The sequence below is a fragment of the Somniosus microcephalus genome, chromosome 31 (assembly GCF_052327205.1).
Source record: "Somniosus microcephalus isolate GS21.2 chromosome 31, FLI_Smic_1.0, whole genome shotgun sequence".
In the NCBI taxonomy this organism is placed as follows: Eukaryota; Metazoa; Chordata; class Chondrichthyes; order Squaliformes; family Somniosidae; genus Somniosus; species Somniosus microcephalus.
Genome location: NC_141017.1, coordinates 29153211 through 29178493, shown reverse-complemented (window position 1 = coordinate 29178493; position 25283 = coordinate 29153211). Strand labels below are relative to the sequence as shown.

Here is a 25283-nt window from a genome sequence, read left to right as displayed (position 1 = left end):
GTTTTTTGTTGCAGGTTTATCTTCTTTATTGATGTTAGTCCAATTAATAAAACTGGTTAGATTGAGTCACCTCAGTCATTACCTGCAGGCGGTTCGAAGCTAAAGCATCTTCCACTTTGTAGGCGGTGAGATTTTTGCTCGCTCGTGAATTAGAATCATAGAATCTTACAGCACAGAGGGAGGCCATTCAGCCCATCGTGCCTGTGCCGGCTCTTTGAAGGAGCTGTCCAATTTAGTCCCACACCCCCCCAATCTTTTCCCCACAACCCTGCAAATTAGCCCTCTTCAAGTACATGGTACATGTCCAATCGCTTTTTGAAAGTTCCTGTGGAATCTGATTCCACCACCCTTTCAGGTAGCGCGTTCCAGATTGTAACAATCCTCTGTGTGAAGAAACTTCTCCTCATTTCCCCTCCAGCTCTTTTGCCAATTATTTAAAATTTATGGCCTCTGGTTACAGGCCCACTTGCCAGAGGAAACAGTTTTTCCTACTTGCTCTATCAAAAGCCCTCATAATTTTGAACACCTCTATTAGGTCTCCCCTTAACTTTCTCTCTAAGGAGAACAATCCCTGTTTCTCCAATCTCTCCACATAACTGAACTCCCACATCCCTGGTATCATCCTGGTAAACTTCCTCTGCACCCTCTCCAGAGCCTTGACATTCTTCCTAAAGTGCGGTGCCTGAGAATTGTACACAATACTCCAGCTGAGGCCTAACCAGTGGTTTAATAAAGGTTTAGCATGAGTTGGAAGCGTGTTTTGTTTAAGTTCGGTTCTAGTATTGTGGACAGTCATGGACTGTGGCCAAATCCCAAACTGTCCAGTTGAGGGAGAGGTTTCATTATCTAATAGTATTCCTGGAGGCCTGCTGAGCAGAGTATTTAAACCACGGCTTTCTAAACAATCACACTTCAGCAGTACAATGGAGACAAGAAACACTTAGAACTTGTGGTGATACCTCCAAGTTCCCAATGTATGATTTTCTATATGTGTGTTTCCTATTGCTGAACCTCTAATTTAAATAGATTTGCCTACATTAAGTGCCCGTGGCTTCTACCACCTAGAAGGACGAGGGCAGCAGGCGCATGGGAACACCACCACCTCCTGCAAGTTCTCCTTCAAGTCACACACCATCCCGACTTGGAAATATATCGGCCGTTCCTTCATCGTCGCTGGGTCAAAATCCTGGAACTCCCTCCCTAACAGCACTGTGGGAGCACCTTCACCACACAGACTGCAGCAGTTCAAGAAGGCGGCTCACCACCACCTTCTCAAGGGCAATTAGGGATGGGCACTAAATGCTGGGCCTTGCCAGCGTCGCCCACATCCCAGAAACAAATATTTTTTTTTAATCATTGTTAATAATCCAACACCAACGCGTTTTTAGTTTGTTCAAACCAAGTTTATTGTCCTTGTTGGGGGTGGGGAGAACAGGGAATTCTCTGGGTACCCTTGCGTGAGAAACTCTACCCTGGAGTTCTGCCGCGCAATCCACCGGGAAGCCACATCCGTAAAGTCTCGCGGGTTGCACCTCCGATGCCACGGTGGGAAGGAACCCCTGCCATCAGCGGGCCCCTGGAGTCCCGGTATGGGAGCCCTGGATCTCCGCTGCCCCCTAACCGGGGGCATTGCAGGACCACACCTCACCAGCAGGCGAGGCAAGGGCGAGTTTTTTTTTTATGTATTTTTAAATCCCCAGTCTCAGCGAGACTTTGATCTTGTGAGATTTCCCATTTAGTTGTAGCTAATTGAAATGTGGTTCAAAGTAGGTGCCTATTGCAACTTCGGTTAGTCATAGGCTTTGATCTCAGAAGAGGCTGATTTGCTTGCACATTCATTGGGGTTGACAAGAGTTCTCACATGACTGCCTGGCGGCTTCATGGTGTTACTAAAGGAGATCTATTGTTCTGAAAATACACACACACACAAATTATTTTTTAAAAACTTGCCTTCCCCATAGCTTGGTGTAAAAGGCAGCCCCTTGTAAGTGAATCACACAGACCAGGCCAGTCCCAGGTTCGAACCCACCAGTCAGGTGTTGAACTAGCCACTTTTAGCAAGCGTACCCAGTGAGATTATGGTCGGCAAACCTCCAGGATTGCCCAGGAGTTTCCAGGAATTGAAGATTAATCTCCTGGGCATTGCTGGGAGTAACAACCGGGTGAGGTGAAAAATCATAGGTGGGGGGGGGGGGAGCTGGCAATAAAAAAAAAATTATCATTTTCTTTGAACTTACATTTATTATTTATATAAATATTGGAAATGGGAAGAAAAGGCTGTTCGACCGGGCGGGGCTGTTGGTGGTGGGAGGGTCATGTGATGAAAGCTCCAGGAATACGGCCACCCGGAGTTGGCAACTGTGGTTTGGATGCTACAATTGTTCCCAGGCAAATTCGGGCCTAGTGAAGGGCTAAACCAGCCAGCCAGGGTTTCCAGCTCACCGCTGGGCTCGATTATTACTGCCCTGGCCTGGCGTTAACAGGGCACTAACGGTGGGGCCGGTGGCCTTACCGCCCCGTTAATGTCGGCAGTGCGGCCTTCTCCATTTTGAAAGGGCCCTACCGCCAGGCGTCCAAAGGTTGCCCGCCTGTTTCAGGCAATAGGCCCCCCTTTTGAGTATAGTAATCGGGGTCCTACCCGTGTGTGGACGACAGGCGAGCACTGGATCAGACTCGGCCGTGCCCGGCTCCCACCTTCCCTCGGTCGGCACCGTCTAAGCTCGCCCGCGAGGAAGGGCCACTCGCACCAGGTGCCGGAGCGCCTTCGGTGCCTGTGGAACTATACCCCAGCCAGGAGAGGCAAGAGAAACACAGGACAGGGTCGTTCCTATTAAAATGGATGTTCCTGGGCTTGTAGGGTGAAGTAAGGACACTCTTTTGACAAGCGTTGCTGGTGCACCTTTAATGTATAAAGCCCACTAAAGCCCATTCCTTTCACAGATCATGTACAACCTGCTCTATCACTAACTCCAGTCAGCTCAATTTACCTCAGTGCTTTGACAGTGCTTTGGAATTAAATTCCAAGTGACCGCACTGTCTCAGCAGCCATTGGGGCAAGTAGACAATACATGGAACAGTCCACATTGTTGCACACTATTTGATTGCTATCTTGCAAGGAAGCATAGCTTCCTTAAAGGGGAACTCAAAGGTATGGGGTGGGGGGTGGCGGGAATAATAAACTTTAAAGGCGCACCACTGTTGTCGAATGAAGACTTGAAGGAAAATAGTTTAAAAACTCAGTGCTGAGTTAACAGATCTCAGAGTGTGGTCAGCACCCATGGGACCAATCCCCCCCCCCCCCCAAGCTTTCAGGAGATTGAGGGAGAAAACTTGGAGCAACCTAACCAGGACATGAAAGGATTGGTCAGTTCCTCGAGTCCTAACTCGCACCAAGACCCGTTCACCCATCACCACTCTGCTCGCTGACCTGCATTGGCTGCCAGTTAAGCAACGCCTCGATCTTAAAATTTTCATCCTTGTTTTCAAATCCCTCCATGGCCTCGCCCCCCCTCCCTATCACTATCACCTCCTCCAGCCCCACAACCCTCCGAGATATCTGCACTCCTCCAATTATTGAGCATCCCCGATTTTAATCGCTCCAACATTGGTGGCCGTGCCTTCAGCTGCCGAGGCCCTAAGCTCTGGAATTCCCTCCCTAAACCTCTCCGCCTCTCCCTCCTCCTTTAAGACACTCCTTAAAACCTACCTCTTTGACCAAGCTTTTGGTCACCTGCCCTAATATCTCCTTATGTGGCTCGGTGTCAAATTTTGTTATGTAACACTCCTGTGAAGTGGCTTGGGATGTTTCACTACATTAACGGTGTTATTGCTGTTGTATAATGTAGCAGAAACTCTTCCTCATACATTCCTGACCTTCTCACCGTTTTCCTGTTAACAGCATACTCAACGCCCAGCTCCTCCTCCGCAAACCGGTTTGTCAGTATTGGACCACGGGATGGGAACTTTGTAAATATCCCGCAGCAGTCACAGGTAAGTGGAATGCTCTCCGTCTGCTGTTAGCAATCTGCATTAGACTGGCTAGACACGAGACGTACATCGGACAAAGACTAGCGTCCAATGCGCCCTACCTCTCCTGGTTATGACGAACGCGGCAGATCTCATGGCCGGGGTTTTATTCGGTTATTATTACGAGGTGATCTCCCGTGGTCTTGCTCCAGGGTAGTCTAGGATCCGGACCACATTGGGGATGGCGTACACGGAGCTACATGTTGATAACCCACCTTGATTCTTTAAGGTGATCGATCAGGTACTCCCTGTGAGGAAGTGGTCTAAATAGGCATGCCCTGAGGTCAAGTAGAAGCTAATTGTTGCACAAAGTTTCGGTAGATTGTCAGCTGCTTGTAAATTCCCCTGTTCCTGCCCCTGGGGGACAGACTGGTTTACCAAGGTCAGAAAAACCAGCAGTAAAGGACTGGCTTTCTTTCTCTCTCTTTTACACTTTGAAGTTTGACGTCTAAAGTGTGACAGATATACTGTACGTTGAATGGAAGACTTTTAGTTGTAAATATATTGAGAAACCTAGTTCAGGATCCAAAGCCCATGTCACGGGTGGAAAAAAACCGAGATAGAAGATGCGGTAACTCAGCTGGGTGGGCGTGTGTGCTGTGAGGAGGATGCCAAGAAACTCCAGTACGATTTGGACTGGTTGGGCGATTGGGCAGATGCATGGCAGATGCAGTATAATGTGGATAAATGCGAGGTTATCCACTTTGGTGGCAAAAACAGAAAGGCAGATTATTATCTGAACGGCAATAGATTGGGAAAAGGGGAAGTGCAACGAGACCTGGGCGTCCTTGTGCACCAGTCGCTGAAGGTAAGCATGCAGGTGCAGCAGGTGGTTAAGAAGGCAAATGGTATGCTGGCCTTCATAGCGAGAGGATTCGCGTACAGGAGCAAGGATGCCTTGCTGCAGTTGTACAGGGCCTTGGTGAGACCACACCAACAGGACTAGACAGACTAGATGCAGGAAGGATGTTCCCGATGGCGGGGGAGTCCAGAACCAGGGGTCACAGTCTAAAGATAAGGGGTAAGCTATTTAGGACTGAGATGAGGAGGAATTTCTTCACCCAGAGAGAGTGGTGAACCTGTTGAATTCTCTACCACAGAAGGCAGTTGAGGCCAATTCATTAAATATATTCAAGAAGGAGTTAGATATATTTCTTAAGGCTAAGGGGATCAAGGGATATGGGGAGAAAGCAGGGACAGGGTACTGAATTTGGATGATCAGCCATGATCTCATTGAATGGCGGAGCAGGCTCGAGGGGCCGAATGGCCTACTCCTGCTCCTATCTTCTGTGTTTCTATGTTTCAGGAAGCAGTGGTCAGGAGGCACAGACGTGGGTTTTAAAAGGTTGTAGATTGTAGAAAAGAAAAACTGAGGGGGTAAGAAGTGACACAGTTTTGAGATCTAAGAAAGAATGAATTATTGCAGGAGATTTGATTTCAACACGGTGAGATACAGGGAGAGAAGAAGCAGCATGAAGGATGGAATATATTTGGACAGATTAGTTGGCGGAGCAGTGACTACAGTAATCTTGATTAGGTGGAGAAGCAAGAAAGGCTGTAGCAGACAGAGAGAGCTGAGATTTTATAGGAATATTTTGTACTGATCCATCATTGACCTGTGCCCCAAGCTGTGATGTAGCGCATGTTTGAAGATGTATTGAATATGAGTGACAATGCTGAGAATCAGAAGACTTTAGACAGGCCATCGAGATGCTCGGAAGACACGTATGACATGGGTCAGATGCAATGCAGAGCTGCATAGGGGACCGTGTAATAACAAAAAGCCATTCGGGTATCCAGTGCCCCCCCGCCCTTGTAAAATGTAGACAACCTGCATTGCTTCAGACTCTAGCTAACTTTAGTCTCCTGGAGGAGGTAGATAACCACAGGGAACACTTGCCAGAAGTGTGAAGATCAAATTTCTCGCTGACAACGCCCCCGCCACCCATACCAAAAGCATTTGATTAAATCTTTCAACCTAACATCAATACCAATGGCGTTCACAGAAGAAGTTCCCATAGTCCCTGATGTAAGAAAACTACTAGGCACTTGGTCTAAGCGTTAAACAAAGCTTTAATCAACTGTTTTACAACATGGAGGTCTAGTTGTGTCCTTCACTAGTTCCTGTTAAGAATGTCCTGAGCAAGCTGGGCCCATGCCCGAGTATTTATACTCTCCCTGGACAGCGCCACCCGTAGGCCGCTCAGTATTATTTCATAAGCCTTTCTTTCATGAATGACTGATTCATGTCAGTCCCATCAGAACTGAAGCCATAATTTGTGTCCCGACTGAATCCAATAACCTTGAGGCCTTTTCCATACCCTGATGTCCATCTAGATCATTATAAAGGAATGGGCACCGTATTAATGGATGGGACTCTGCCACCCATTTCTGCCGCTGTGTGGGGAAAATACAAACTTCTTTCATCTCTGATCTCACTTGAGGCATTTCTACATTTTCAACTTGCCCTGTTGTCCGCCCACAGTTCGTTCCATAACCAAATCACAGTCACGTGATCCGGATCTATTTTCCCAATTCCCAACAGAAACGCTGGCCACCTGGTGGCGGGCGGGAAGTCTCGTTCCTGCTCCGTTCTCGCTGAAAATAAAAACGGGCGTGTAGAGAGACCAAAATCGGGGCTTCTGTGTTTGCCATCACTAGCCATCCTTTCTTCACACTCTTCATTCCTCCCGGCTTTCCGAGAAACAGGATCTTGTCTCACCTGGCCGTCCTTTGAGGAGCTAACCCATCCAGTTGCTGAGAATAATCTACTAGCTGTAACCATGCGTTTCCTCATCCATGCCTCTGTTACCTCCAGACTTGACTATTCCAACACACTCCTGGCCGGCCTCCCACATTCCACCCTACGTAGACATGAGGTCATCCAAAACTCGGCTGCCCGTGTCCTAACTCGCACCAAGTCCCGTTCGCCAATCACCCTCTGTGCTCGCTGACCTACATTGGCTCCCGGTTAAGCAGCGCCTCAATTTCAAAATTCTCATCCTTGTTTTCAAATCCCTCCATGGCCTCGCCCCTCCCTATCTCTGTAATCTCCTCCAGCCCCACAACACCCCCGAGATATCTGCGCTCCTCTAATTCTGCCCTCTTGAGGATCCCTGATTATAATCGCTCAACCTTTGGCGGCCGTGCCTTCTGTTGCCTGGGCCCTAAGCTCCAGAATTCCCTCCCTAAACCTCTCCGCCTCTCTTTCCTCCTTTAAGACGCTCCTTAAAACCTACCTCTTTGACCAAGCTTTTGGTCACCTGCCCTAATGTATCCTTATGTGACTCGGTGTCAAATTTCTTGTCTTAAAATTCTCCTGTGCAGCGCCTTGGGACGTTTTACTACGTTAAAGGCGCTATATAAATACAAGTTGTTGTTTTTGAAAAGGCATTTGATAAATTTCCAGATACGCTGCTTCTGAAGAATGTTAAATCAATGGCGAGTTAACTGACTAGATTGAAAACTGACTTGGTAATGAGAAGCAGAGGGTGGTGATGAATGCAAAGTGTTCCGTTTGGGGAATAGTGACTAGCGGAGTATTGCAGCCCAACTATATCCAGTTAAAAACTTGCTTGATCTTAATAAAAACCGAATAGTTTCAGTTGTCCTCTGTACATGGGTTCTGTGCATGTTGTCCATAAACATTGCGGAGGTAGGTACTTTACTGTATAAAGTTCCATAAAATGTAGCTGATGACACCAAAGCTAGGTGGCCAGATGGTGAGTATAAGGGACATCAAAGGCGATTCAAATGGATCTGGAACAATGAGATGGATGGAGTGAGGAAGAGCAGATGGACTTTAATGTAGATATAAATGTAAGGTAATGAAACAAGAAACACAGAACCCATGTACAGAGGACAGCTGCCTGGGCTCTAAGCTCTGGAAATCCCTCCCTAAACCTCTCCGCCTCTCTCTCTTCCTTTAAGAGCACGGTGGCATAGTGGTTAGCACTGTTGCCTCACAGCGCCAGGGACCCGGGTTCGAATCCGGCCTCGGGTGACTGTCTGTGTGGAGTTTGCACATTCTCCCCGTGTTTGCGTGGGTTTCCTCCGGGTGCTCCGGTTTCCTCCCACAGTCCAAAGATGTGCGGGTTAGGTTGATTGGCTATGATAAATTGACCCTTAGTGTTAGGGGGATTAAATACGTGGGGTTACGGGGATAGGGTGGGATATGTGTTCGTGCAGGGGGATCGGGTGGGATATGTGTCGGTGCAGGCTCGATGGGCCGAAATGGCCTCTATCTGCACTGTGGGGTTTCTGTGTGATTCTGTGTGAAGACGCACCTTAAAACCTACCTCTGTGACCAAACATTTGGTCACCTGTCCTAATATCTCCTTATGTGGCTCGGTGTCAAATTTTGTTTGATAATCGCTCCTGAGAACATCTGGGACATTTGACCACATTGTCTTAATCCAAATGTACACTCTCGGGAGCCGCAAGCCTACATTTCGTTGTACTGCACTTGTGCACTAACAATGACAATAAAAGTTGATTTGATTTGATTTGATTTGATTAAAGGCGCTATATAAATGTAAGTTGGTGTTGATGCTGCCAAGGCTACATTTATTGTTCAACCCTAGTTGGCCTAATCATGCTCCTCTCTTTTTGTTTCATAACAATTGTTTTTACACCCTTGCTAGGCCACGTCAGAGGCTTTTAAGGGTCAACCCTGAGGTCAGGGACTAGAGTCAGGTGTGGGATATGGGAAGAAAGCAGGGACAGGATACTGAGTTTGGATGATCAGCCATGATCTCATTAAATGGCAGAGCAGGCTCAAGGGGCTGAATGGCCTACTCCTGCTCCTATCTTCTATGTTTCTATGTCCAGACTTAGTACGGATGGCAGGTTCCCTTGTCTGAAGGACATCAGTGAGCCAGTTGGGTTTTTACAACGAGCATTTTTTTCCTGGTCGCCAGACCCAATTTAATTGAATTCACTTCCACAACCGGCCATGGTGGGATTTGAACTTCGAACCTCTGGGTTGCTGGTCCAGTACCATAACCACTACGTTAACATATGGAGAAGCGGCCCCAGGAAGAAAATCTCACCTTCCTGCTTGGTGTCTGCACCCTGCTGAGGGCACAGGTCCAGAAAGGTGGTGTGTGTTGGTAGGAGGACTCTTATATCGGTTACAATGGTGCAGAAAGAACAAAGTTCGTGGTTTTAATTTTTTAGGTCATTGCGAGGTTAGCCTTATTTATTTATTTGACGCCAAGGAAGCTGAGGAAGGCCGGTTTGTTTGGACTTTGTTGTGGCTTGAAAATCTGCCAATAGAGTGAAAAATAACTGTGATTAAACAAGCTCTACCAGAACTTAAAACAGGACACGGTGAATATACAGAAATGAATAGGATATTGTTCGCTGCCTTTGCATTGTGTAATGAATGCAATATGATATGGACACATAATGCCGAAAGACAATTTATATTATATTGAAAACAGGCATTATCAGACAATCGTAGAACGATACAGCACAGAAGGAGGCCATTCGGCCCATCATGCCTGTGCCGGCTCTTTGAAAGAGCGATCCAATTATTCCCACTCCCCCCCCCGGCTCTTCCCCATAACCCTGCAAATTTTATCCCCTTCAAGTATTTATCCAATTCCCTTTTGAAAGTTACTATTGAATCTGCTTCCACCGCCCTTTCAGGCAGCGCGAACCAGATCACAACAACTCGCTGCGTTAAAAAAATTCTCCTCATCTCCCCTTTGGTTCTTTTACCAAAAGAGTCTGGGCGGCAACGGGGTAAAATGTACTCTTTGGTTGATTTCCTGTGAAACTTGGAAGTTGACTATTTGGCGCTGATGTCTCAAGGGTCAAAGGTGGAACTTCCGTGGGGTTTCCCCACCCTCCCATAGAAACATAGAAGATAGGAGCAGGAGTAGGCCATTTGGCCCCTCGAGCCTGCTCCGCCATTCAATGAGATCATGGCTGATCATCCAAACTTAGTACCCTGTCCCTGCTTTCTCCCCATATCCCTTGATCCCTTTAGCCTTAAGAAATATATCTAACTCCTTCTTGAATATATTTAATGAATTGGCCTCAACTGCCTTCTGTGGTAGAGAATTCCACAGGTTCACCACTCTCTGGGTGAAGAAATTCCTCCTCATCTCTGTCCTAAATGGCTTACCCCTTATCTTTAGACTGTGACCCCAGGTTCTGGACTCCTCCTCCATCGGGAACGTCCTTCCTGCATCTAGTTTGTCCAGTCCTGTTAGAATTTTATAAGTTTCAATGAGATCCCCTCTCATTTTTCTAAACTCCAGCGAGTATAAGCCCAATCTCTCCTCATACGTCATTCCTGCCATCCCAGGTATCGGTCTGGCAACCTCAGTGGGAAACGGCGGAAACGCGCCAATCTTCCTCCGAAGTTATGCCGGACGATCAGGAAAAATCCCTGCAGAAATGACTGGGCTAAGCGTCCCGCTGAAAGTGAAGCCTGAAAAGAGGGCAAAGAGCCCAGGTAGCGCGGCGTGCTGTTCTTTCAGTTCTTGAATCCAGCCCAGACTGATGGGCTGTCTGTTGTCCGCAAAAAAGGTCCTAAATCAAATGATGTTTGGAGAAACCTGAACCCAGCCCAGAGTAGGCGCAGGGCCAAGGCCCAGTACAGCTCCGAAGTTGGCGTGAATTGGCATTAAATGGGCAATCGCGCCAAGAATGCTCACAAGGAGGGTTGATACGGAAGATCAAAATGTCGCTCTGGGGCAGTCGGGCGTGCTCTTTCAGAGGTTGGCATTAAGGGTCGTTGTTGGGGCAGAGTTGAGGGGCTGTCAGTTCCTACTTTGCCTGAAAATGGACGCAAGACGTAGGAAAATAGCTCTTTCTCCTGCATTGACATTGCGCACGTTAATGCACAAATCGACAGAAAAAGGAAATCAGTAAATATAAAACTGCGAGCAGTTAGTGAGTCTGTTGGCTTCCGATTAGTTGCAGGGGCTTGAGATGTTCATGCAATTAGATTATTGTTTGAGAAACCAAGGTGAAGGAATCAGGAGCCCCTAGTGCAGGACAACAAAGGCAGGCAAGTGCAGAAGAGATGAGGGAAATCAGGAAGTCCAGATTGGGAGACATCAAGTTTGGTTTGTAAGATTGTAGATTGGAGTTGGAAGGGAAGATTGAAAGAAAGACTTGCATTTATATAGCGCCTTTCATGACCACCAGACGTCTCAAAGCGCTTTACAGCCAATGAAGTACTGTCACTGTAGTAACATAGGAAATGTGGCAGCCAATTTGCGCACAGCAAGCTCCCACAAACAGCAATGTGATAATGACCAGATCATCTGTTTTTGTTATGTGGGTTGAGGGATAAATATTGACCAGGACACCGGGCTCTTCTTCAAAATAGTGCCTTGGGATCTTTTACATCCACCCGAGAGAGCAGACGGGGCCTCGGTTTAATGTCTCATCTGAAAGACAGCACTTCCGACAGTGCAGCGCTCCCTCAGTACTGCACTGGAGTGTCAGCCTAGATTTATGTGCTCAAGTCCTTGGAGTGGGACTCTGGACCCACAACCTTCTGACTCGGAGGTGAGTGTTCTACCCACTGAGCCACAGCATCATTTGATTGAAGGAGATAAGGAGTTGCACACAGTTTTGAAGTTACAGAATGCGCAATGAGTCTTGATTTCAATACAGAGGATAATGTACCGCGGAGATATAGAGCATGTAGGTTGGTGTATTTGGGACTTGGAAGGAGCAGAAGAGGGAAGATCACAGGAGCACTGACCCTAGTAGTAGCAATATAATAGAGACATGTGATAGATAGAGAGAAAGAGAGAGAGAAAAAGACTGGAGGAAAGAGAAGGATCACCTATCAGGCAACAAGCTTTTGTTGTAGTCTGTCCGGGTGTGTGAGAGAGGAGTCTCCCCAGATATGGGAGAAGGATTCAAGACTTGGAGAGACTTGGCATTATAAAGAGTTAGAAGTTATTGAGGGAAAAAGAAATGTTTGCAGAAAAGTGGAAACCACACTTGACGTAAGAAAACTACTAGGCACTTGGTCTAAGCGTTAAACAAAGCTTTAATCAACTGTTTTACAACATGGAGGCCTAGTTGTGCCCTTCACTAGTTCCTGTTAAGAATGTCCTGCGCAAGCTGGGCCCGTGCCCAAGTATTTATACTCTCCCTGGACAGCGCCACCCGTAGGCCGCTCAGTATTATTTCATAAGTCTTACTTTCATGAATGACTGATTCATGTCAATACTTCTTGGAGCTAGCCTTGGAGATGGAGGAGTCGAGATTATCTGGCCATTGCCAATGACTTGAAGTACATAGTAATTCCTTTCACAAGGTTCCTTATATTCTTTCAGAGAATATTACAAAGGGGAAGTGTTATAACTCAGCAATACAGTGGCCTAGAAATTCAGTGGGCTGCGCCACCAGTTAGCGCCCAAAGAGGGCACTTAGTGGGTTTAGCGCCACTGGACACGCCTCCCGCGAAATTTAGCGGGGCGCTAATGGCGGCGTTAGCCGTTAGCGCTGCGCCGCCACCGATGACGTCATCGGTGTGCGCAGCGCCCCGCTACCGCCCCGATCACCAAATTTGGTAGCGCCCCCCGCTGTAATGCCGGTCGCAATTTGCAACCGGTTCAGGGGGGCCTACCTGCGGCGGTAGAGGCGCTGAGGTGCGGGGCGGCCATTTTTTTTGCTGGCCGCCTGCCAGCACCTCTTTGTGCAGCCGTCCCCGGCCTCCTGAGCCCCCCCCACCCCGGGCAGTGCCGGCTGTGTCCCAAGAGTCCGGCACTTCTCCTCGGTGCCGGACTCTTTTGCCGGCACTCGCGATCTCAGATCGCGCTGCAGCAGGCCCCTCCCCTTTAAGAAGGGGAGGAAGGCCTGCAGTACTGCAGCGCGCCGTGCCGCAGTGTGTTGTGTTATATTTATATAATACAGTATTTGTTATATTCTGGTGAATCTGTGCTGCACTCCTTCCAAGGCCAATATGGAGCTTGAATATTTGTGATATACCTGTGTAACACAGAGTGCGCTGTACCCGTGTAACACAGAGTGCGCTGTACCCGTGTAACACGGAGTGCGCTGTACCCGTGTAACACGGAGTGCGCTGTACCCGTGTAACACGGAGTGCGCTGTACCCGTGTAACACGGAGTGCGCTCTACCCGTGTAACACAGAGTGCGCTATACCCGTGTAACAGAGAGTGCGGTATACCCGTGTTACACAGAGCGCGCTATACCCGTGTAACACAGAGCGCGCTGTACCCGTGTAACACAGAGCGCGCTGTACCCGTGTAACACAGAGTGCGCTGTACCCGTGTAACACAGCGCGCTGTACCCGTGTAATGCTGTACCCGTGTAACACAGAGCGCGCTGTACCCATATAACACGGAGTGCGCTGTACCCGTGTAACACAGAGCACGCTATACCCGTGTAACAGAGAGTGCGCTATACCCGTGTTACACAGAGCGCGCTATACCCATGTAACACAGAGCGCGCTGTACCCGTGTAACACAGAGCGCGCTGTACCCGTGTAACACAGAGTGCGCTGTACCCGTGTAACACAGCGTGTGCTGTACCCGTGTAACACAGAGTGTGCTGTACCCGTGTAACACGGAGCGCGCTGTACCCGTGTAATGCTGTACCCGTGTAACACAGAGCGCGCTGTACCCATATAACACGGAGTGCGCTGTACCCGTGTAACACAGAGCACGCTATACCCGTGTAACAGAGAGCGCGCTATACCCGTGTTACACAGAGCGCGCTATACCCGTGTAACACAGAGCGCGCTGTACCCGCGTAACACAGAGCGCGCTGTACCCGTGTAACACAGCGTGCGCTGTACCCGTGTAACACGGAGCGCGCTGTACCCGTGTAACACAGAGCGTGCTGTACCCGTGTAACATGGAGCGTGCTGTACCCGTGTAACACAGAGCGCACTGTACCCATGTAACACGGAGTGCGCTGTACCCATGTAACACAGAGCGCGCTATACCTGTGTAAGAGAGAGTGCGCTATACCCGTGTAACACAGAGCGCGCTGTACCTGTGTAACACAGAGTGTGTTATACCCATGTAACACAGAGTGTGCTGTACCCGTGTAACACGGAGCACGCTGTACCTGTGTAACACAGAGCATGCTATACCCGTGTAACACAGAGTGCGCTGTACCCATGTAACATGGAGCGCGCTGTACCCGTGTAACACAGAGCACGCTGTACCTGTGTAACACAGAGCATGCTATACCCGTGTAACACAGAGTGCGCTGTACCCGTGTAACACAGAGCGCGCTGTACCCGTGTAACATGGAGCGCGCTGTACCCGTGTAACACAGAGCGCGCTGTACCTGTGTAACACAGAGTGTGTTATACCCATGTAACACAGAGTGTGTTATATGGGTGTTACACAAAGGGTGTCATTTTGATTCTGTGCGATAGTGTAAAATGGGTGATAGCGAATTGCCAGCAAGTTTTGAATCTCTCCCGGTCTTTATTTCCTTTGACTTCAACTATTTTTCGAATGTGCCTTTGGCTATCCCATGATGTTGGGATTGAGCAGACAAAATGGTGTTGGCAGTTAGTCATAGTCATTGAAGATATATACTGCGCTGGCAAGAGCCAAAGTAACAAGAAAACTCTAAAAAGATAAACAAAAAGTGAGCTATTTATATATTGTTAGAAAAAAGAAAAGCTGTTCGGGACAGCAATCAAAGCTCTACTTTCAGACGTTTAGGTTATGAAGCTTCCTTTTATCATCAGCTTAGGTCGGTTGGAAGCACTTTTGCCTCTGTTTCTGGGATCATGGCCCACTCCAAGACACGAGGACTAGTCTGGGCTAACACTACAGTGCAGTGCTGAGGGAGTGCTGCATTGTCAGAAGTACCTTTCCTTGGATGAGATGTTCACCTACTTCTTGGCCCTCATGCTGTCTGATATTGTAGACGGTTCCCTCTCCTCAGGTACTGTCCCCCTCCCTTTCAAATCTGCCGTCACCACCGCACGCACCCCTCCTCAAAAACCCACCCTTGAGCACGCTGTACTTCCAAACTACCGCCCCGTCTCCAACCTCCCTTTCCTCTCCAAAGTCGTTGAACAGGTTGCCGCTTCCCAAATCCGTGCCCATCTTTCCCGCAACTCCATGTTTGAACCTCTCCAATTAGGTTTCCACCCCGGCCACAGCACTGAAATAGCACTAATCAAAGTCACAAGTGACATCCTCTGTGAATGTGACCATGGTAAACTATCCCTTCTCATCCTTTTCAACCTCCCTGCAGCCTTTGACACGATTGGCCACCTCATCCTCCTCCAACCCCTCTCCTCCATTGTCCAGCTGGGTGGGACTGAAGTCGCCTGGTTCCATTCTTATCTATGCTGTCATAGCCAGAGAATATCCTGCAATGGCTTCTCTTCCCACCCCCGCACCATTATCTCTGGAATCCCCCAAGGATCTATCCTTTGGCCCCTCCTATTTCTCATCTACACGCTGCCCCTCAGGGACTGCATCTGAAGACATGATGTCAGGTTCCACATGTATGCTGACAACACCCATCTCTACCTCACCATCACCTCTCTCGACCCCTCCACTGCCTCTGTGTTGTCAGACTGCTTGTCCGACATCCAGTCTTGGACGAGCCTCAATTTCCTCCATTGTCTTCGTCCCCGCCACAAACTCCGTTCTGTGAAGCGCCGTGGGGACATTTTACCACGTTATGGGCGCTATATAAATGGAAGTTGCTGTTGTTGTTACAGGAGTGAGAGCCTTCAAGGCGAGAAAAATTGGAGGTATTTTAAAAAAAAATCCCTGACAAACTCACACAGGCACCAATACAGGGAAACAATTAAACTCCTTGGGGGAAAAATTCGGTATCGCCCCGTTTGGGGCGCCATTATCGGCCGTGCGCAAAGTTTAGCGCCTGGCGCTACTTATCGCCTCCGACGGCAAACTTGGCTTTTATCGCCCCTGGAGGTGATTGGAGCGCTAAATCAGGCGCTTCACACCTGTCTTAAGGTGCAAAGGCCGAGGAGCGAGGCGTTACCTCAGAGCGCTGGCGAAGCAAGGAAAGGCAAATCAAAATGAACCTGCAAAGTGCTGCTCAGTACCCAAAACTCCTTCACACAGCGTTGAATCTCTCCAGAAGTCTCTCTCTCTCTCTCTCTCTCAGAATGCGTGGTGCAAAAATGTCACCGACAAAAAAAGGCAGGAAGCGGTCACCTTTAAATAGCGCTCCCCCAGCCCCTTTCTGACAGCATAACGCTCCCCTCAACCTGTCGTTGCTAGCGGCAGGCGGTAAGGCAGGGGGCGCCACTCAATATCCGGTCCGGGGCGCTACCGGGGTGTTGCGCACTCGACTGACGTCACAATCTGCCGGCGCAGGAGATTGTGGCGGTAGTGTTTAGCGCCGCCGCAAAATGTCTAGTTAATTTCGTGAGCGGCGCAAACATCGCCGCGCCCAGGCGCTAGTTGCTTTGCGCCCCATTAGCGCCCTCTTAAGGCGCTAATGGGAGGCGCAAACAGCTGAATTTTTCCCACCTTGTATCGAACACAAGACAAAGTCACTTTCCCCACTTCATGACGGGAGCCGAGATCAGGCGCGTGATTGGCTGCCTTTTTAGGGTCGAACCGAAATCCTGAAAGCTCCGTTCCGCAGGAAGATTGATATCAGGTCAGGCCACAGTTCCACCAGGACATAATCGCCCGATTTTAACACTCCGCCCTCAACTTTGCAGGGCGGGGCAAAAAGAAAAGATGTGGTTTGATGAGAAACAAATGTGGAGGTGGAAGATCACCAATAATGGTTAAATAAGCAAGCGACGTTTCAGGAAGTCAGTGCATTCTTGCACAGAGGGGCAATTGTGCCAAACTCCTTTTTCACTGTCACGTCGAGTGCACACGTCAGCAATATTTCATATTGCAAAGTACAGAAAGAATTTCTTTTCAGAGTTGGAGGACGAGGGATGCGTTGGGGATCAAGAGTCCTTTCGTTTTATAGTTGCATTCGCAAACCGTCTGTCCACCCTGGAAGACAGTTAGTTAAAAATGCAGCGCTGAGGGGAGTGGGGCCCTGGAGAGCTGTTTGCATTGAGGACGAACTACGCCATAGCTCATCCGGGCCACTAGGTGGAACCCTCATGGTGATACATGGGCCATGCTCCAAACCAATGTCCTCCCTGGTGGCCATTCTCAAAAAACACTACAACAGTATGGTGGGATGTGGCTGTGTACCGCCGATTTCCCCGTACACTCCTTTCAGTCAGGGAGTTGCCAAGTGGAGGCCAGACAGGGACCTGCAGTTCTGTTAAAATAAGACTCTTTCACTTGCTGTAGGGTATGGCTCTACTTCCTAATGGGATCCGATGGCCTTTTTCCTGAAAGCAAGAGGAGGCCAGGGAACATGACTCAATTGCAGCGGAGTCAAAGTTCCACCGTTGGGGAGCCCCCCCGATGAATTGAGGCTCTCAAGTTGCATGAAGCAGGATCTGACAGGGGCCACAAGTCAAGCTGAGGTGGACCACAAGTGGTCTCAGGGCTGGATTATTAGGACCTTTCAAGGTCTAAAGGGATGGTTGACTGTTGGAGGTAGAAAAAGAGGTTACATATAAATAGATAACTATTATATGACTGCCACTTATTTGCTTGTTTATCTGTTGTTCGACAAATTAGCTTAATTTGAACTTGAAAAGAGATCTGAAGTTGTGATGCTCTGTTTGTTCATTGAAGGTGAGATAGACCCCATAAAGGTAAAGGATCCATTGAGTAGCTGGAAGCAATGAATAGACAATCTTTTCTCTTTGTTCTCCTGAGTGTGTTAACTAGTACCTCAAGGCCAAGCTAGAATCATAGAATAGTACAGCACAGAAGGAAGCCATTCGGCCCATCGAGTCTGCGCCGGCTCTTTCAAAGAGCAGTCCAGTCAGTCCCACTCCCCCGCCCTTTCCCCACATCCCTGCAATTTTTTCTCCTTCAAGTATTTATCCAATTCCTTTTTGAAGGCTACTATTGAATCTACTATAATAAAAAGAGAAAATGCTGGAAATACTCAGCAGGTCAGGCAGCATCTGTGGGGAGAGAAACAGAGTTCATGTTTCAGGTCGATGGCCCTTCGTCAGAACCACCAGTTCTGACGGAAGGGTCATCGACCCGAAACGTTAACTCTGTTTCTCTCTCCACAGATGCTGCCTGACCCGCTGAGCGTTTCCAGCATCTTCTCTTTTTATTTCAGATTTCCAGCATCTGCGGTGTTTTGCTTTTGTATTGAATCTACCATGTCAGTGGTGATGACAACATTGCCTTGGCCTGCAGGGGAGCACACGATGGAGGATGAAAAGTGGATTCTAACCTCAAATAGTGTTCACAGTATAAAACAGCGCACCAAGGTTGAAAGGCGTCAAAGAGATGAGGTAAACCAGGAATTAGCGGATATAGAATCATAGAATGTTACAGCACCAAAGGAGGCCATTCTGCCCATCGTGCTTGTGCCGGCTCTTTAGAGTTTAGAAGAATGAGAGGGGATCTCATTGAAACTTATAAAATTCTAACAGGACTGGACAGACTGGATGCAGGAAAGATGTTCCCAATGGCCGGGGAGTCCAGAACCAGGGGTCACAGTCTAAGGATAAGGGGTAAGCCATTTAGGACAGAGATGAGGAGGAATTTCTTCACCCAGAGAGTGGTGAACCTGTGGAATTCTCTACCACACAAGGCAGTAGAGGCCAATTCATTAAATATATTCAAGAAGGAGTTAGATATATTTCTTAAGGCTAAAGGGATCAAGGGATATGGGGAGAAAGCAGGGACAGGGTACTGAGTGTGGATGATCAGCCATGATCTCATTGAATGGCAGAGCAGGCTCGAGGGGCCGAATGGCCTACTCCTGCTCCTATCTTCTATGTTTCTATGTTTGAAGGAGCTGTCCAATGCCCAATGCCTCTTTCCCCCTAGCTCAGAATTTTTTTTCCCCTTCCAGTATTTATCCAATTCCCTTTTGAAAGTTACTATTGAATCTGCTTCCACCGCCCATTCAGGCAGTGCATTCCAGATCACAACTCGCTGAGTAAAAATAGTGTTTTCCTCGCGTCGCACTGAGTTTAAAACCTGTAGATGGTGAAAGAAAGGGAAGACTGAGAGCGGTAAGGAGTTGCAGAGTTGCGAAGAAAGTATGAGCTGATCTTCATGAACCACATAGGTGCAAACTGGTCTCACGAGCCAAATCTAAAGATTAAATCAGCCCCCCAATTAAGATCTAATAGAAAGGCCATAGACCTGAGACGTTAACTGTTTCTCTCTCCACAGATGCTGCCTGACCTGCTGAGTATTTCCAGCATTTTCTGTTTTTTATTTAAGATCTAATAGAGGGCCTTTAATATTATGAAGGGGTTTCGATAGGGTAGACGTAGAGAAGGTGTTTCCACTTGCGAGCGAGACCAAAACTCGGGCCCATCAATATAAGATAGTCACTGATAAATCCAATAGGGAATCCAGAGAAATGTCTTTACCCAGAGAGTGGTGAGAATGCTCTCGCTGCCACAGGGAGTGGTTGAGGAAAATAGTGTAGATGCATTTAAGGGAAAGTTAGATAAGCATATGAGGGAGAAAGAAACAGAAGGATATGCTGATGGGGTGAGATGAAGAGGGGTGGGAGGAGGCTCGTGTGGAGCAGAAACACCGGCACGGACCAGTTGGGCCGAATGGCCTGTTTCTGTGTCGTAAATTAGTTTAGCGTCTTTCAGATGAGACGCTAAACCGAGGCCCCGTCTGCTCTCTCAGGTGAACGTAAAATCCCATGGCACTATTTTAATGAAGCGCTGGGAAGCTCTCCCCGGTATCCTGGGCCAATATTTATCCCTCAACCAACATAACAAAAAACAGATTACCTGGTCATTATCACATTGCTGTTTGTGGGAGATTGCTGTGTGCAAATTGGCTGCCGTGTTTCCCACATTACAACAGTGACTCCACTTCAAAAGTACTTCATTGGCCGTAAAGCGCTTTGGGATGTCCAGTGGTCATGAAAGGCGCTATAGAAATGCAAGTCTCTCTCTATTAAATAGTTTGTAATATGTCGACATGTATACTCATGGATCCTCGGTGTTTCCATTTAATCTTCATTCATGGTGAGACTTCAGCCCTAAGAAACTTCCAGCCCCACACAATTCGCAACAGGACGCGTCAAATGAGCAAGAAGTGCGTCAAGCCAAGCAGATCTCCATCCGTTGACCGGGCTTGGTGAAGCCCACCGCTGCCCGTGAAGCCTGATCCGGACTGTGCTTCCCATAATTCGAGACGGGAGAGTGCTCCACTTCCCAAAGCTAGCGTCTCGCAGCTTCAGAGAGAGGGAAAAAAAACAAGGGTTAAAAGAAACGGTTTAGCACGTGGAAGTCCTCATTTGTTGTTTGGGGGGGAGCTCTGGGCTGGGCGGGAATGTGTGTACGACTGTGTTTGGAGGAAGGTTAGGGTATGGTTGAAACTGCAAACTGTTCAAGTAGTTATAGACCAATTAATACAATGCAAATAGTTTGAGGCGCTGCAGTTTGAAGTTACCAAGCAATTTCCAAGCACCCCCTGCTGGTTGTCCGTGATGGCGAACTGTATTACTAACTCATCTGGAATTGCTTAGTGTTGAAACTTTAGAAATCTTTACAATGAATCACTGGTGAAATGTACATTGCCTTGAAATTTCATGGAAATCTATTGCGAACCATGTGCGTCGTCGGTTTAAGTAGCCCATGTGACTCGTGTGTCAGAGAGTCCTTTCCTCCATTTGTTTCCTCACATCTGGGAATGTTATTTTCCTGGAAAAATGCACACCTCGGCAAAAGCTAAACTAATATTCCACATGCTTGAGAAGGAGCAGTGATTGTTTGAGGGTGCAAAGCCAGCGGCATTGGCTGACAGCTCCTCCGAGAACTTGCAGTTTCCTGAGTCCCAAAGTGCTCCCTCGCCAACAAATCACTTTTGAAGAGCAGTCACTGCTGTTCTGTGGGCAAAGGCAGCAACCAATCTGCGCACAGCAAGACCCCATCGAACATGAAATGAGACGAATGACCAGATCATCGGTTTCTGTTGTGGCTGGTCAGCTGTGGCTCAGTGGGCAGCACTCTCTCTCTCTCTCTCTCTCGCCTCTGAGTCAGAAGGTTGTGGGTTCATAGACCCACTCCAGGGACTTGAGCACATAAATCTAGGCTGACACTCCCAGTGCGGTGCTGAGGGAGTGCCGCACTGTCAGAGGTGCCGTCTTTCTGGATGAGACGTTAAACCGAGGCCCCGTCTGCTCTCTCGGGTGGATGTAAAAGATCCTGCGGCACTATTTCGAAGAGGAGCAGGGGAGTTCTCCCCGGTGTCCTGGCCAATATTTATCACTCAACCCACATAACAAAAACCAGATTATCTAGGTCATTATCACATTGCTGTTTGTGGGAGCCTGCTGTGCGCAAATTGGCTGCCACATTATAACAGTGACTCCACTTCAAAAGTACTTCATTAGCTGTAAAGCGCTTTGAGACGTCTGGTGGTCGTAGAAAGGCGCTATAGAAATGCAAGTCTTTCTTTGTTGACTTATCCTGAGGGAAGACGTTGGCCAGGATACTGGGAGAACGGTCTTGTCCGCCTTCGAATGGTGCCGTCGGATTTCTACCGTCCAGCTGAGTTGGCAGGCAAGGGCCCGGGCTTAGCGCCTCGTTTGAAAGACATTGCGGCACTCCCTCTGTATTGCACTGAAGCGTCAGCCTAGATTACATGTACGGTCATCTTTCCCACAAAGGGTCATCTGTAACTCTCTCCCCTAAAAGGCTGCGGATGCTGAAGGACAATTGGAGCTTTAAGACTGAGATCAAAAGGTTTTTTTGTTATATTAAGGTATCAACAACTAGGGGGCACAGATTGGTTGAAGGATTAGAGGGGAGTTGAGGAGAACTTTCTGGATATACACTTGAACTACGTGACTACAACCTACAGGGCTGGTAAGTGGGATTAGGCTGGGGTAGCTCTTTTTCAGCTGGCACAGATACGATGGGCCGAATGGCCTCCTTCTGTGTCTTAATTTTCTATGATTCTATCAAGGGATATGGAGCAAAGGCGGGTAAATGGAGCTGATCTGCATATCAGCCATGATCTAATTGAATGGCAGAGCAGGCTCGAGGGGCTGAATGGCCTATTTCTGGGCCTAATGTTCTCATGTTCCTATGGGCCAAGTTTCCCACTCCAGATTAGTATTAGTGGGGAAATCTAGTTGTGAAACGGAGTGATTAGGGGATGCCAATCTTGAGCTCTGAAGCCTGTGGATTGTTGGAGGAAGGGTAGATTGAAGAGCGTGAGGAGTTCCACTGAGGAACTGGGAAAGAATGAGTGAGAGTAGGAGAGGAGGCGATGAACCTGGATTTCAGCACAATGAGGAGACAGAGAGGAGGAGTGTGGGATAGGATATGTACAGCTGAAATGGAACAAGAGATGAGAGCACAGACGAGTAGTACTGATAAAATAGAGAGAGAGAGACAAGATGAGAGGGTTGTCCCATGAGGAGAGTGTGATGAAATATGCCATTCATCAGGCACTCTGTATTCTCTGTGTTTGATTGTGCCTGTGACTGTGACAAGCAGGGGAGTTTAGTTTCAGTTTCATTTCCTTACCTGTATTGTATTGTGTGTAGGGCTCCGCCCATACCTGGCCCCTACTTAAGCAGGCCCCAGCGTGTCTCACAGGCAGTACAGCAGATCTCTGGATGAGAGACACTTCTCCACTGTGTATTACTTTCTGAGTTAATAAAAGCCTTGCTTTGCTCCGTTAACGTTGAGTCTCGGATTCATTGAGGCACATCAGAGAGATTGTGTAGAATGGGCCTATACTCTCTGGAGTTTAGAAGAATGAGAGGTGATCTCATTGAAACATACAAGATTCTGAGGGGGATTGACAGGGTAGATGCTGAGAGGTTGTTTCCCCTGGCTGGAGTGTCTAGAACTAGGGGGCATAGTCTCAGGATAAGGGGTCGGCATTTAAGATTGCGATGAGGAGGAATTTCTTCACTCAGAGGGTTGTGAATCTTTGGAATTCTCTATGCCAGAGGGCTGTGAATGCTGAATTGTTGAGTACATTCAAGGCTGAGATAGATAGACTTTTGGACTCTCGGGGAATCAAGGGATATGGGGATCGGGCGGGAAAGTGGAGTTGAGGTCGAAGATCAGCCATGATCTTATTGAATGGCGGAGCAGGCTCGAGGGGCCGTATGGCCGACTCCTGCTCCTAATTCTTATGTTCTTATGTTAGATAGAGTTTCAGACATCGAATGTACAGCACAGGAACAGGCCATTCATCCCAACTGGCCAATGCTGGTGTTTACATTCCGCACGAGCCTCCTTGCACCCTTCTTTATCTCATCCTATCAGCATAATCTATTCCTTTCTCCCTCGTGTGTTTATCTAGCTTCCCTTTAAAAATGCATCAATGGGGAAAGGAAGGGAGAGAGGCTGGAAGTGAGAGAGAGAGAGAGAGAGTGTGAGAGAGACCACCTGTCAGATGACAAGCTTCACCTTGCAATCTGTTTGGTTCTGTTCTCTCAGATTGATCTCAAACACACCCTCTTTTCCACACTCCTCTCACAACCCCACCAGCACCCCAACCCCCCATACAGACAGTATTTTACAGCCTCTGACTCCAAACAAACACAATCCATCCCATGCGTAGCCCCTTTGGCTGCATCCCCCCCCCCCGACACCCCCCCTCCTCCCCCCAGGCTCGCTCGCACCACAGGCCCTGGTCGCCCACGGCAACGAGAGCCTCTTCACTCACCTTTAAACCTCTCAGGAATTTTTTCAGGTTCTCTTTTTTTTTTCTCTCTCTCTTTACTGGGGGCGGGGGGGGTCCGAAAAAGAGAGAGAACTTTTTAAAGAGGAGCGACATGGGGGTGAAAGGGAAAGCCATGGGATCGAGTCAGACGCGCAGCTGAAAAAAGAGTGCTTCAGTCGGGAGGGCTGAGCCAAGGGGGAACATCTGGGGCTCGGATGTTGCATGTGTCATGCATTTTGTGAATGTGTATCATTACATATCAGCCATGGCTGGGTCAGAAGCAAAGGAAAATTACCTTGACAAAATAATATTTTGAACAATGGGTTTCTTTGAAGAGAAGAAAAAAAAATTCTGTCATTTTTCTCAGTGAACGCTCACCAGCCAGACAGCAGTTATGTTACCGCACTCCATTATCATTCCTTCTCTCAATGAACTCGTAACTATCTTGTATATATGAAAGCATCTCTAGCGGGAATGTGTTCGGAGGGTGGGGGGAGGGGAGGGAAGTGGGGGGAGGGAAGGGGGAGAGGGTGGTTCTCACAATCAGCCGCCCCGTGGGAGAGCGGTGGAAAGCCCGCCAGCACGTGTCTCCGGGGTTTGCGCCCAAGTTCTTCGCTCAAAAGATGGTGAGTCTTTGGAATTCTCGGCCCCAGAGGGCTGCGGACGGTCAGTCGTTGACTCGTAGAATCATTAGAAAAGTTACGGCACGGGAGGAGGCCATTTCGGCCCATCGTGTCCGCGCCGGCCAACAAAGAGCCATCCAGCCTAATCCCACTCCCCAGCTCGTGGTCCGTAGCCCTGCAGGTTACAGCATCCCAAGTGCACATCCAAGTACAGGAAACTCTCGTTTAAATGGCACCTAAATATCCGGAATTCTCTATTAACCGGCAAAATTCATACTCCGAAAACAACACCTCAATAACCAGAAATGTTGCCGAGCCTGAGTCCGAGTCTCCCGCGGTGGCCGAGTTAGTCAGTGGGGGGTAGTTCTCCAAACTGCCACTACTCGGCTTCTTGGCGCTGTCGGAAGTCCGAACACCTCAATAACAGGAGTCTGACTCTCCCGCGCTGCCGGTAGTCTCTGGCAGTACTGTACTTAATCAAGCATCTTCCACCATCCATTTAACACAACGTTCTGTAGATGAGTACCCAATTACTGTATACTGCACATTTCTTGATTTTTTTATTTTTGTTTGTTAAAAATAGCCTCGGTAGATAACCCTCTCCGTCATCCGGAATTTTTAATCAACCGGCACCATCCTGGTCCCGTCGGTGCCGGATACCAAAGAGTTTCCTGTACTTTTAAAATGTGGTTAGGGTTCCTGCCTCTACCACCCTTTCAGGCAGTGAGTTCCAGACCCCCACAACCCTCTGGGTGAAGACATTTCCCCTCAAAACCCCTCTAAACCTTCCACCAATTACTTTAAATCTGTGCCCCCTGGTTTTTGACCCCTCTGCTAAGGGAAATAGGTCCTTTCTATCCACTTTATCTAGGCCCCTCATAATTTTATACACCTCAATAAGTTCTCCCC

The 25283-nt window shown here is 48.3% G+C and overlaps 1 protein-coding gene across 8 annotated transcripts in view; it reads left to right on the top strand.

Moving 5' to 3' along the window:
- nfixb (nuclear factor I/Xb) overlaps nt 1-25283 on the top strand; it is a 609152-nt gene that overhangs the window by 549063 nt on the left and 34806 nt on the right. For 7 of the 8 annotated variants that reach the window (XM_085971683.1, XM_085971682.1, XM_085971684.1 and 4 more), the window contains one exon: nt 3899-3990. The exons of the other annotated variant lie outside the window; for it this stretch is intronic. In XM_085971683.1, the coding sequence (XP_085827809.1) occupies nt 3899-3990 (92 nt within the window). The remainder of the gene's footprint in view (nt 1-3898; nt 3991-25283) is intronic. 8 annotated transcript variants of the gene reach the window in all.